The following is a 13,869-nucleotide window of genomic DNA, read 5'->3' on the forward strand; positions in this document are numbered from 1 at the left end:
CTGTTCTGGAATTCCGATTCTTCGCAATGTTATCCATAATTGGCTTTGATTCACATAGTCGAATGCCTTTGCGCAGCCAATAAAACACAGGTAAACATCCTTCTGGTATTCTCTGCTTTCAGCCAGGATCCACAAGACATCAGCAATGATATCCTTGGCTCCTCTTCTGAATCCAGTCTGAATTTCTGGCAGTTCCCTGTTGACTTACTGCTGTAGCTGCTTTTGAATGATCTTCAGGAAAATTCTGATGGCATATGATATTGTTTGATAATTTCTACATTTGGTTGGATTACCCTTCTCGGGAACAGGCATAAATATGGATCTCTTCCAGTCAGTTGGCCAGAGAGCTGTCTTCTAAATTTCCTGGCATAGACGAGTGAACACTTCCAGAGCTGCATCTGTTTGTTGAAACATCTCAATTGATATTCTGTCAATTCCTGGAGACTTGTTTTTCGCAAATGCCTTCTGTGCAGCTTGGACTTCTTCTTTCAATACCATCAGCTCCTGATCATGTGCTACCTCTTGAAATGGTTGAACGTCGACTAATTTTTTTTGGTATAATGACTCTGTGTATTCCTTCCATCTTCTTTTGATGCTTCCTGCGTTAATATTTTCCCCATAAAATCCTTCACTGTTGAAACTCAAGGCTTGAAATTTTTCTTCAGTTCTTTCAGCTTAAGAAATGCCAAGCATGTTCCTCCCTTTTGGTTTTGTATCTCCATCTCTTTGCACATGTCATATAATACTTTGTCTTCTTGAACTGCCCTTTGAAATCTTCTGTTCAGTTCTTTTACTTCATTTCTTCCTTTTGCTTCAGCTGCTCAACATTTGAGGGCGAGTTTCAGAGTCTCCTCTGACATCCATCTTGGTCTTTTCTTTCCTGTCTTTCCTGTCTAATGACCTCTTGCTTTCTTCATGTATGACGTCCTTGATGTCATTCCACAACTTGTCTGGTCTTCGGTCATTAGTGTTCAATGCATCAAATCTATTCTTGAGATGGTCTCTAAATTCAGGTGCGATATACTCAAGGAGGTCATATTTTGGCTCTCATGGACTTGCTCTGATTTTCTTCAGTTTCAGCTTGAACTTGCATATGAGCAATTGATGGTCTGTTCCACAGTCGGCCGCTGGCCTTGTTCTGACTGATGATATCGAGCTTTTCCATTGTCTCTTTCCACAGATGTAGTCGATTTGATTCCTGTGTTCCATTTGGTGAGGTCCATGTGTATACTTGCTGTTTATACTAGTAAAAAAAGGTATTTGCAAAGAAGAAGTTGTTGGTCTTGCAAAATTCTATCATTCGATCTCTGGCATTGTTTCTATCACCAAGGCCATATTTTTCCAACTACGGATCCTTCTTCTTTGTTTCCAGCTTTCACATTCCAATCACCAGTAATTATCAATGCATCCTGACCACATGTTTCATCAATTTCAGACTGCAGAAGCTGATAAAAATCTTCAGTTTCTTCATCTGTGTGGCCTTAGCGGTTGGTGTGTAAATCTGAATAATAGCCGTATTAACTCGTCTTCCTTGTAGGCATATGGATATTATCCTATCACTGACAGCATTGTACTTCAGGACAGATTTTGGAATGTTGCTGCATTATTCACAATAGCAAAAAAAAAAAAAAAAGGAAAGAGCCTAAGTGCCCCTACCTTCAACAGATGCATGGAGAAGCAAAATGTGGCACATAAATACAATGGAATACAACTCAAACCATAAAGAACAATGATGAACCCATGAAACATATTATAACATGGAGGACATAATGCTAAGTGAAATAAGTCAATCACATAAAGACAAATATTGTATGATACTACTTTTATAAGAAGAACAGATATATATACAAAGACCAATGTTCATTGTCAGTTACCAGGGATTGGGGGATAGGGAGGGAGAATCACTCTCTAGGTTGTAGATATTTGTTATTTTTGGTGATGGGAAAAGTAGCACTGAATGTGAGTGTAACGAGCTTGACCAAAGTAAACAATGGCATTAAGAAGTGCACAAGGGTGGGCCCAAGATGGCAGAACAGATGCTTCCGGCAAGCCCTCTTTACTACAAAGACCCAAAAAAACAGGTGAAACGAGTATATTTATGACAAGCTAGGAGCCCTGGGCATCAAAGGGAAGCTTAGAAAATGAACTGAGGGGCAGGGCAAGGCAGAGACGGTTCAGAGGTGGAGAGGAGTTATCGGACCTGAATTATGGAGAGCCCTCAGGCACCATTCCCAGGAGCAGTGGTGGCGGGTGGTACTAGGCTTCGGCTGTAGTTTCCTTAGGGAGAAGCAGCCAGCCACACAGCCTACTCACACATCCGGAACCAGAGAAGAATGGCGCTCTTGGCAAAAGCTAAGTACTTGCATATATCTTACCACGCCCCCTCCACCTCCCCCACTCCCAAGCCGGCTTCAGCAGCTTACTTCCCTGGGACTGAGATAGGCCCTACTGAATGCCTAGAGCCATCCTCCCGGCCTTGGAAAAGGAATAAATTTGCAATTGGGGGAAAAGATAATTTGCCAGCTCCACTAACTGGGGGAGCTCAGGACAGAAGCGGCTCCTGTCCAGGAATAAATGGTCCATGGAATTTGAGTGCCTTTCCTCTCTGCATGGGCCTGTTTCAGGAGAAAAGGCCTTTGTTGGCACACTCCAACCACTTCAGCTGTGCAGCGGAGAGGTGGGTATTTGATGTATGACACTGCTTTGCCTGTTAAACAGGGTCCTCACCTACCCACATCAGGAGCCTAAGGACTGGTAGCTCCACTTAGATCACCCAGCCACCTGCGACAGGGGTCCAAGGATAACTGGTACCTCCCAGTCCTTAAAACCAAAAACACTGGGTGCCTATGCTCCGTCTGCAGAACCCACCCACCTGTATGCTCTAGGGAACAGGGACATGCTTTCCTCAGAGACACGTGGGGGATGATTCTCAGCCCCCTGCCTTGAACAGAATGTGACCCCCTGCTGCAACCAGATACTGGTACCTAAACCAATTACCCCTGCCCCTCTAAGACTGTAAGACAGACCCTTTACCACACACTTGATGATCAGCTACCTGGACACCTGAGCTGAATTCATACAAGAAAAGTGAATGGACTCCTACACAGATATACCTGATATAGCTCTAGCCACCTGGGGACAGGATGTCAGAGCTCCAAAGGTGAAAATAATCAAGCTAGCTTACTAAAGCAACCCATTTGGGCATATCAAAACAAAACAAAGCAAGAAGCTACGACATGGTAAGCAAACATAAAATAAACTACTACAATAACTTACAGGTGATGTGGAAACAACAGTCAATATCAAGTCACATAAAGAAACAGACCATGATTGCCTCCACAAGCTCTCAGAAAGAAGAATCAAGGGATCTTCTAGATGAAAGTGCATTCCTGGAATTACCAGAGGGAGAATACAAAAGGTTAATATACAGAAATCTTCAAGACATCAGGAAGGAAATGAGGCAATATACCGAACAAGCCAAAGAACACACGGATAAAAGAGCTGAGGAAATTAAAAAGATTATTCAGAACATAATGAAAAATTTAATAAGCTGGAAAAATCCACAGACAGCAATCAGAAATTCAGAAGATTAACAATAAAATTAGAGAAGTAGACAACTCAGTAGAAAGTCAGGGGAGCAGAATTGAGCAAGCGGAAGGCAGAATTTCTGAACTTGAAGATAAAACACTTGGCACTAATAAGTTTGAAGAAAAATCAGATAAAAGAACTTTAAAAAATGAAGAGACCTTAAGAATCATGTGGGACGCTATCAAGAGAAATAACCTACGCGTGATTGGAATACCAGAAAAGGGAGGGATAACACAAAATACAAAGAGAACTGTTAAGATTTGTTGGCAGAAAACTTCCCTCATATTGTGAAAGATGAGAAGATATCTATCCAAGATGCTCATCGAACTCCACATAATGTAGATGTTAAAAGAAAGTCACCAGGACATATTATAATCAAACTTGCCAAAACCAAAGATAAAGAGAATTTTAAGAGTAGCTAGGGATAAATGAAAAGTCACCTACAAAGAGAGCCAATAGGAATAAGCTTGAACTACTTGGCAGAAACCATGCAGGCAAGAAAGTAATGGGATGACTTATATAAGAAACTGATGGAAAAAAATTACCAGTCAAGAATCGTATACCAGCAAAACTGTCTCTCAAATATGAGGGTGAAATTTCAAGATAAAGAGAAGTTTAGGGAATTTGTAAAAACCAAACCAAAACTACAAGAAATACTAAAGGGAGTTCTTTGGTTAGAAAATCAATAATACCAGGTATCAACCCAAGACTAGAACACTGGGCAGAACCATCAGAAGTCAACCCAGACATGGAAATTAAAAAAATAAATTAAGATTAAAAAAAAAAAAAAAAACGCTCAAAAGAGGGTAACAACGATGTTATTATGTAAAAGAAAACACATTAAAACAATAAAGAGGTACTAAGAAATGTAGTCATAGATCTTCCACATGGAGAGGAAGATAAGGCAATACAAAGAAATAAAAGTTATGTTTAAATAAAATAGGGGTAAATAATATTTTTGTTTAAATAAAATTATGTTTATGTTATGTTTAAATAAAAGAGGGGTAAATAATAAGGTAGCCACAAAGGACACAAACTATCCTGCACAACAAAATCAAACACAAGGAAAAAACAGAGACTCAGCAGGAACAAAATCAACAATAATGAATATGAGGAAAGGACAATATATAAAGATAATCTACTCAGCACATAAAATTAAGTGGGATAAAGAAACTGTCAACAACACACACAAAAAGATATCAAAATTATAGCACTAAATTCATACCTATCCATAATTACCCTGAATGTAAATGGACTAAATACACCAACATTGAGACAGAGAACAGCAGAATGGATTAAAAAAAACATGATCCGTCCATATGCTACCTACAAGAGACACAACTTAGAGACACAAACTAAAACTCAAAGGATGGAAAAAATGTATCAAGCAAACAGCATTCAAAAAAGAGCAGGAGTGGCAATATTAATTTCTGACAAAATAGACTTTTAAGTTAAATCCATCAAAAAGGATAAGGAAGGACACTATATAATGATTAAAGGGACAATATACCAAGAAGATACAAGCATATTAAATGTTTATGCACCCAATGACAGGGCTGCAAGATACAGAAAACAAACTGTATCGGCATTGAAAAGTGAGATAGACAGGTCCACAATAATAGTAGGAGACTTCAACATGCCACTTTCGGTGAAGGACAGGACATCCAGAAAGCTCGTTAAAGACACAGAAGATCTAAATGCCACAATCAACCAACCTGACCTCAGACATTTACAGAAGACACCACCCAACAGCAACCAAGAATACTTTCTTTCTAGCGCACATGGAACATTCTCTAGGCTAGGCCACATATTAGGTCATAAAGCAAGCCTTACCAGAATTCAAAACAATGAAATATCACAAAGCATCTTCTCTGACCTTAAGGCCATAAAAGTGGAAATCAATAACAGACAAAGCAGGGAAAAGAAATCAAACACTTGGAAACTGGACAATACCCTGCTCACAAAAGACTGGATTACAGAAGACATTAAGGATGGAATAAAGAAATTCATAGACTCCAACGAGAATGAAAACACTTCCTATCTGAACCTTTGGGACACAGCAAAAGCAGTGCTCAGAGGTCAATTTATATCAATAAATGCACACATCCAAAAAGAAGAAAGGGCCAAAACCAAAGAATTAGCCCTACAACTTGAACAAATAGAAAGAGAGCAACATAAGAAACCTTCAAGCACCAGAAGAAAACAAATAATAAAAATCACAGCAGAACTAAATGAAATAGAAAACAGAAAAACAATTGAAAGAATTAAGAAGAGCAAGAGCTGGTTCTCTGAAAAAAAATCAACAAAATTGATAAACCACTGACAAAACTGACGAAAGAAGAACAGGAGAGGAATCCAATAACCCACATAAGAAATGAGATGGGCGATATTCCAACAGACCCAACTGAAATTAAAAGAATCATATCAGATGACCATGAAAAATTGTGCTCTAACAAATTTGAAAACCTAGACGAAATGGATGAATTCCTAGAAACACACTACCTACCTAAACTAACACAAACAGAGGTAGAACAACTAAATAGACCCATAACAAAAGAAGAGATTGAAAAGGTAATCAAAAAACTCCCCACAACAACAACAAAAAAAAACCCTGGCCCAGACGGCTTCACTACAGAGTTCTACCAAACTTTCAGAGAAGAGTTAACGCCACTACTACTAAAGGTTTTTCAGAGCATAGAAAAGGACGGAGTATGCCCAAACTCATTCTATGAAGCCAGCATATCCCTGATACCAAAATCAGGTAAAGACACCACAAAAAAAGAAAATTACAGACCTATATTCCTCATGAACTTAGATGCAAAAATCCTCAACAAAATTCTAGCCAACAGAATTCAACATATCAAAAAAAATAAATCACCACGACCAAGTGGGATTCATACCAGGTATGCAGGGATGGTTCAACATTAGAAAAACAATTAATGTAATCCATCGTATAAATAAAACAAAAGATAAAAATCACCTGATTTTATCAATTGATGCAGAAAAGGCATTTGACAAAGTTCAACACCCATTCATGATAAAAACTCTCAGCAAAATAGGAATAGAAGGAAAATTTGTCAACATAATAAAGGGCATTTATACAAAGGCAATAGCCAACATCATCCTAAATGGAGACAGTCTGAAAGCATTCCCCTTGACACTGGGAACCAGACAAGGATGCCTTTTATCACCACTCTTAATTCAACATTGTGCTGGAAGTCCCAGCCAGAGCAATTAGGCTCGGTAAGGAAATAAAGGGCATCCAGATTGGCAAGAAAGAAGTAAAATTATCTCTATTTGCAAATAACATGATCTTATACACAGAAAACCCTAATGAATCCTCCAGAAAACTACTGAAACTAATAGAAGAGTTCAGCAGAGTATCAGGATACAAGATAAACATACAAAAATCAGTTGGATTCCTCTACATCAACAAAAAGAACATTGAAGAGGAAATCACCAAATCAATACCATTTACAGTAGCTCCCAAGAAGATAAAATACTTAGGAATAAATGTTACCAGAGATGTAAAAGACTTATACAAAGAAAACTATAAAACACCCCTGCAAGACACCAAAAGAGACCTACATAAGTGCTCAGGGATAGGAGGACATAACATTATAAAAATGTTTATTCTACCAAAAGTGATCCATAGATTTAACGCAATTCCAATCCAAATTCCAACGACATTCTTTAATGAGATGGAGAAGCAAATCACCCAACTTCATATGGAAGGGAAAAAGGCCCCGGATAAGTAAAGCGTTACTGAAAAAGAAGAACAAAGCGGGAGGCCTTACTCTACCTGCTTTTAGAACCTATTATACCACCACAGTAGTCAAAACAGCCTGGTACTGGTACAACAGATACATAGACCAATGGAACAGAATTGAGAATTGAGACATAAATCCAACCACACATAAGCAGCTAATATTTGACAAAGGCCTCAAAACAGTTAAATGGGGAAAAGACAGTCTTTTTAACAAATGGTGCTGGCATAACTGGATATCCATCTGCAAAAAAAAGAAACAAGAACCCATACCTCACCCCATACACAAAAATGAGCTCAAAATGGATCAAAGACTAAATATAAAATTTAAAATGATAAAGATTATAGAAGAAAAAGTAGGGACAAAGCTAGGAGCCCTAATACATAGCATAAACAGTATACAAAACATTACTAACAATGTAGAAGAAAAACTAGATAACTGGGAGGTCCTAAAAATCAAACACCTATGCGCATCCAAAGCCTTCACCAAAAGAGTAAAAATATTACCTACAGACTGGGAAAAAGTTTTTAGGTATGACACTTCCGGCCAGTGCCTGATCTCTAAAATCTACATGATCGTGCAAAAACTCAACTACAAAAAGACAAACAACCCAATTAAAAAATGGGTAAAAGATATGAACAGACACTTCACGAAAGAAGACATTGAGGTAGCTAACAGATACATGAGGAAATGCTCACGATCATTAGCCAATACAGAAATGCAAATCAAAACTACAATGAGATTTCATCTCACTCCAACAAGGCTGGCATTAATCCAAAAAACACAAAACAATAAATGTTGGAGAGGCTTTGGAGAGACTAGAACACTTATACACTGCTCGTGGGAATGTAAAATGGTATAACCACTTGGAAATCGATTTGGTGCTTCCTTAAAAAGCTAGAAATAGAACTACCATACGATTCAGCAATCCCACTCCTTGGAATATATCCTGGAGAAATAAGAGCCTCTACACAAACAGATACATGCACACCCATGTTCACTGCAGCTGTGTTTACAACAGCAAAAAGATGGAAGCAACCAAGGTGCCCATCAACGGATGAATGCATAAATAAATTATGGTATATTCACACAATGGAATAATATGCATTGATAATGAACAGTGATGAACCTGTAAAACATTTCATAACATGGAGGAATCTGGAAAGCATTATGCTGAGTGAAATCAGTCAGCTGTAAGAGGACAAATACTGTATAAGAGCACTATTATAAGAACAGGAGAAACAGTTTAAACAGAGAAGAAAATATTCTTTGATGGTTACGAGGGGGGAGAGAGGGAAGGTGGAAGAGGGGTATTCACTAATTACATAGCAGATAGGTGACCGGAAAGACAACACACAATACATGTTAGGTCAGCACAACTGGACTAAACCAAAAGCAAAGAAGTTTCATGAACAAACTTAATGCTTTGAAGGCCAGCGTAAGAGGGGCGGGTGTTTGGAGACCATGGTTTCAGGGGACATCTAGGTCAACTGGCATAATAAAATCTATTAAGAAAACATTCCACGTCCCACTTTGGACAGTGACATCTGGGGTCTTAAACACTAGCTAACGGCCATCGAAGATGCATCAATTGGTCTTAACCCACCTGGATCAAAGCAGAATGTAGAATACCAAGGACACAAGATAATTACAAGCCCAAGAGACAAAAAGGGCCACATAAACCAGAGACTACATCAGCCTGAGACCAGAAGAACTAGATGGTCCCCGGCTACAACCGATGAGTGCCATGACAGGGAACATGACAGAGACCCCCTGAGGGAGCAGGAGAGCAGTGGGATGCAGACCCCAAATTCTCATAAAAAGACCAGACTTAATGGTCTGACTGAGACTAGAAGGACCCCGGTGGTCATGGCTCCCAGACCTTCTGTTGGCCCAGGACAGGAACCGTTCCCAAAGCCAACTCTTCAGACAGGGATTGGACTGGACAATGGGTTGGAGAGGGATGCTAGTAAGGAGTGAACTTCTTGGATCAGGTGGATACCTGAGACTATGTTGGCATCTCCTGCCTGGAGGGGAGATTAGAGGGTAGAGGGGGTTAGAAGCTGGCGAAATGGACATGAAAAGAGAGTGGATGGAGGGATCAGGCTGTCTCATTACAGGGAGAGCAACTGGGAGTATGTAGCAAGGTATATGTACGTTTTTCTCTGAGAAATTGACTTGATTTGTAAACTTGCACTTAAAGCACAATAAAAATTAAAAAAAAAAGAAGTGGACAAGGATAAAGGATGTTTGTGCTAAAGTATGACATACCATATTTTTACGCAAGTAACGTGCACCTTTTATGTTTGTTTGCTAGCCGTGCCCATTTCCCACGAGTTATTTACTGCAAGGGCACTATGCTAATTTTTTTTAACAGCAACACGTTAAAAAAAAAGAATTGGCAGAGCGGTTCTTACGAAAATACCTTGTAGGGGGAGGGCATGGCTGACAAGCAAACGCTATCTGTGTAAAAAATATGGTATATAATTTGGCAACACCACCAGCAATAACCAAAAAACAAGTGTATGGCATGTATGTAAGTGTACAGGCATGTATGTGTACAGGGAGGTACAGGCACATACATATGTATGCATACACATATCTATTATGTACATGTATGTACAGATATGCATGTGCATGCTTACATATTCATAGAGGACACAGTTTCGGGTACTTCTCAGACATAAGCAAACAACTTGCAATATTGATTTTCTAGGTTTGAAGGCTTAGGGCCTTAATCTCGTGGGACAACTCAGTCGACTGGCATAAAATAGTTCACAAAGTTCATATTCTGCATTCTAGCGAGGTGAATAGCATCAGCGGTCTTCAAAGCTTTCAAAGAGCCATCTAGATACAACTCTTGGTCTCTATTCATCAGGAGCAAAAGGAAAAGAAGGAAACAAAAGTCTTGGAAAGAAACTAGTCTACTGGGCTAATAGCCTACATAAGCCACAGCCTCACCTATCCTGAGACCAGAAGAACTAGATGGTATCCTGACCGTTCTGATCAGGGCCATCACAGATAGACCCGAAGAGGAGAAAAACACAGAGCAGAACTCAAATTCTTAAAAAGTCCAGACTTACTGGATAAGTTGAGACTAGAGGACTCCCTGAGACTATCGCCCTGAGATACTCTGTAAACCTTGAACCGAAGCCATCCCGAGGTTACCTTCCAGTGGAGTAACAGACTGGCACACAAAATAAAGGATATTACCTGTGAGTACGGTGCTCCATTAAAAAACCATCTACATGAGACCAAAAGGTCAACATTTACTCTAAAGCAAAGATGAGAAGATAGGGGCCAGGGAAACTAGAGTACTGGAAAGGAAATAACCAGAACACAATTAATGAGAATGCTGACACAGTATAAAAAATGTAACTAATGTCAGTGAACAATTTGAACAGAAACTGTTAAATGGGAACCCAATTTGCTGTGTAAACTTCCACTGACAACACAAAATATTATTTAAAAAAAGACACGATGAGGAATTTCCCAGACTAACAAAGCACATGATACCTCTGAATAAGAGTCCAGAGTTGTCAAACAAGATAAATGAGAATAAAAAAACACCACTTAAAGGTACTTATATTAATCAAAGATCAAAAGCAGAGGAATCTGTAAAAGTTCTCAGGAGATGGAACAATAAAAAAGGCCATCTACAGAGAAACAACAGGAGTGACATGGGGCTCTCAGGAGTGACACTATATGCCAGACAATAATGGAGTAATAATTACAAATGCTGAAGAAAACCAAATTACAATTTTGTATCCAGCTATACTGGCATTTTAATCCAAGCGTGAAGTGAAGATATTTTTAAACATAATAGTTTTCAAATTTAACAACAACAAAACTACCATATTTTAAAGAACTGTTAGACAATGTCCTCTAGCAAGAAATTAATCCAGGAAGAAACACTGGGAAGTAAGAGTCAACACACATTTTACTGAGGTTTACTGTTATCGAAATAAGTAACACAAAAGAAAAAAGGATGAGAGCGTTCTAAGGTATTTTTTGTTTGAGAGGAAGACTACGTGATAGTATCAAGAAACTGACAGATAAAAATAAATATAACTTTTTCTATAGAAAAGAATCAACATTATATAGACTATTTCCTCTGACCACAATATACTTCGATTAGAAATAAAGTTAATTCTTAAAAGGTTACTTTAAAATTTCCAGGTTTCGAAACTAAAAAATAGCACTAAATAACTCTTGGGTTAAAGAGGAAATAATGAGAAAAATTACAAAATGCTAAGTACTGACCGACAGTAAAATCTCATCATTTCAAGAGTCGTAAGTCAGCGCTAAAGCAGTATCTACAGGGCAATTTACAGCTGAAGGCTACGAACAGTACGTGCACTTACAGCTCCTCTCCTCTGTAGCCACATTAAAACAATTCGAAAATTCCAGGTTAAGACGGAGAATTAGACAAGTATCCAACATTATCCCTTCCCCCAAACCTCACTAAAGCTACTGAAAGACTTAATCTAAAACAAACAAAAAGACAAGCATGCAAGAAATATAAGAACAGAAAGACCAGGAGAAGAAACAACAGCCAACCTGGGAGGCAGATGGACAAATGCTAACTGATTTAAAGCCAAAATCCCAAGGTGGCATTGGGAAAGGTAAGAAGCAACCCAATTTATGCTGCCGAACCTTCCCCCTAAAGCCCAGGTGGCAGCCCCAGATTCCTCCAGAGCCGGGGCTAAGTGGGGCAGTAAAATGAGCACCAGGTGAAAGTCAGTGTGAGAAGGAGTCAGATCCCTCACTGCCACGCCGCCAGGTGACTGCCCTCCTCCAGCAGAAGTCTGGAGGCTGGGTCACTAAGGGTGGAACAGCGGGTGTCTGAGTGGGGCAGCTCAGAGAAATCCCAGGTGCGGGTGCCTTTCACTGAATGCTAAGATCCCTCTTCCCCTACTTGAGATGTTTCCCCATCTGCAGACTCTCCTCAGCACAGTGTCTATTATAATGTACATTCTCAACAAACCTGCTGACCAAGTTAGGGCACGAACCATGTACAGCTACCCTCAGGGACTCTCTTCAACGTCCTCAGTGAAGTCTTTAATGTCCAAGAGGGGAAAAACCCCAGATGCATTAAGGGGTGTTCATAACGAACAATTAAAAAAAAAAAAAAAAAAATCCCAGTAATGCTTTGCATTTTTCTTTCTTGCTCTTTTCTTCTCTCTCCCAAAATCACTCCGGATTTTAAGTCACAGCATCACCGCTCTCTGCTCCCCAGTGCTGCCTGCCCCACCTCCACCCCTACACCCTAGCTCTGGGCACGTGCTAGCATTTACCTGGTATCGGTCAAGGATTCTGAAGTCCTGGCAGGTTGTTCTGTACGTGGCATGGCCAGCTGGGAGCCTAGAGACACCTCCTTCTTTGGCTCCATAAATCCCGTCAACTAACAGAAGAGCGGCATTAACAACCTGGTCCAAGTCAAAAAGCGGTAATCCCCTATCTCTTTTTGCTTGTCTGACGAGCAATTTCCGCTTCAGTCTCCGAGCTTCTGGTGTCATAGCAACAGCACTGGGACAAGCTTCCAGCCTCTTCAGAAGCAGCTTTTCCTCATAGATGCTCACAGGTGTATACTTGGGACCTTTGGGTCTCGTGTCCTTCTCCAGTTGAGGCTTCCTCTTTTCTCGAGTCCTTGTTTGCAAAGATGTGTTGGAATCCGTATCTTCGCTGTCAATGTCCATCCTGTCAGGTTTTTCCTCCTCACTCTCTACCTCCTGCTTTATCTGTTCAGGTGCTCTGACCTTCTTTCTGCCCCCGACCACTGTCCCAGAAGCTGCTGACCCGGCAGGGGGTGGGACATACTCCATTCCTGGGTCTATGACTCCATCACCTTCCATCTCATCATCATCTGCACAGAGCACAACACAGTATGATCAAGACATTGGAAAGAAGGAATGCAGAGCCCGCAGACCCACAGAGGAAAACTCCCACGTTCCCATACGGCCCATACATAAAACATGTACCTCGAGAGGTAAATCTCACCATGAAACAGGGCTTGTGGGGGCATCACATCTGGAATGAGATCTGCCTCTGACAGCAAGCTAGGAGTGGCTGAATGAGAGGCGGGTGTTCCAGGGGCAGAGAAATCCAGAGAAGGAGAAGGAGACGGGCTTGTCAGGGGAGTGCGATCAGAGGAGCTCAAGGAGGAGAAGTCAATCACTTCTCCTTTTTCCAGAATCACATCTGGTCTGCGGCCTCGGCTGATGAACTTGACAGGGGTAGAAGAAGTGCTTCTGTCAAGGAAGCCCGCTGCCTCCTTCTGGGCTCTTCTAATGTCTTTTGCTTCCTGAGTACGAGACCTTTTCTCTTTTAATTCCATGGCAGATTCCACAGGATTCCGACTTACCCGTTTCCTAAGTCCCTCGACAGTAATGATGGGATCTAAAGTTGGTTTTGAGGCTAGCAAAAAAGAATAAATATTTAAATTCTTAAATAACTATTCAACTTCTCTTTTGCTAATTTATTACTATGAACCTGGAACTCTATATTCTACATA

The 13,869-nt window shown here is 40.2% G+C and overlaps 1 protein-coding gene across 2 annotated transcripts in view; it reads right to left on the minus strand.

The window, feature by feature from the left end:
- Positions 1-13,869, minus strand: part of KAT14 (lysine acetyltransferase 14) — a 54,293-nt gene that overhangs the window by 16,532 nt on the left and 23,892 nt on the right. For both annotated transcript variants that reach the window (XM_010591515.3, XM_064275751.1), the window contains 2 exons: positions 13,356-13,772; positions 12,653-13,221 (listed from right to left, as the gene is read on the minus strand). In XM_010591515.3, the coding sequence (XP_010589817.2) occupies positions 12,653-13,221; positions 13,356-13,772 (986 nt within the window). The remainder of the gene's footprint in view (positions 1-12,652; positions 13,222-13,355; positions 13,773-13,869) is intronic.

The sequence above is a fragment of the Loxodonta africana genome, chromosome 24, assembly GCF_030014295.1.
Source record: "Loxodonta africana isolate mLoxAfr1 chromosome 24, mLoxAfr1.hap2, whole genome shotgun sequence".
Lineage (NCBI taxonomy): Eukaryota > Metazoa > Chordata > Mammalia > Proboscidea > Elephantidae > Loxodonta > Loxodonta africana.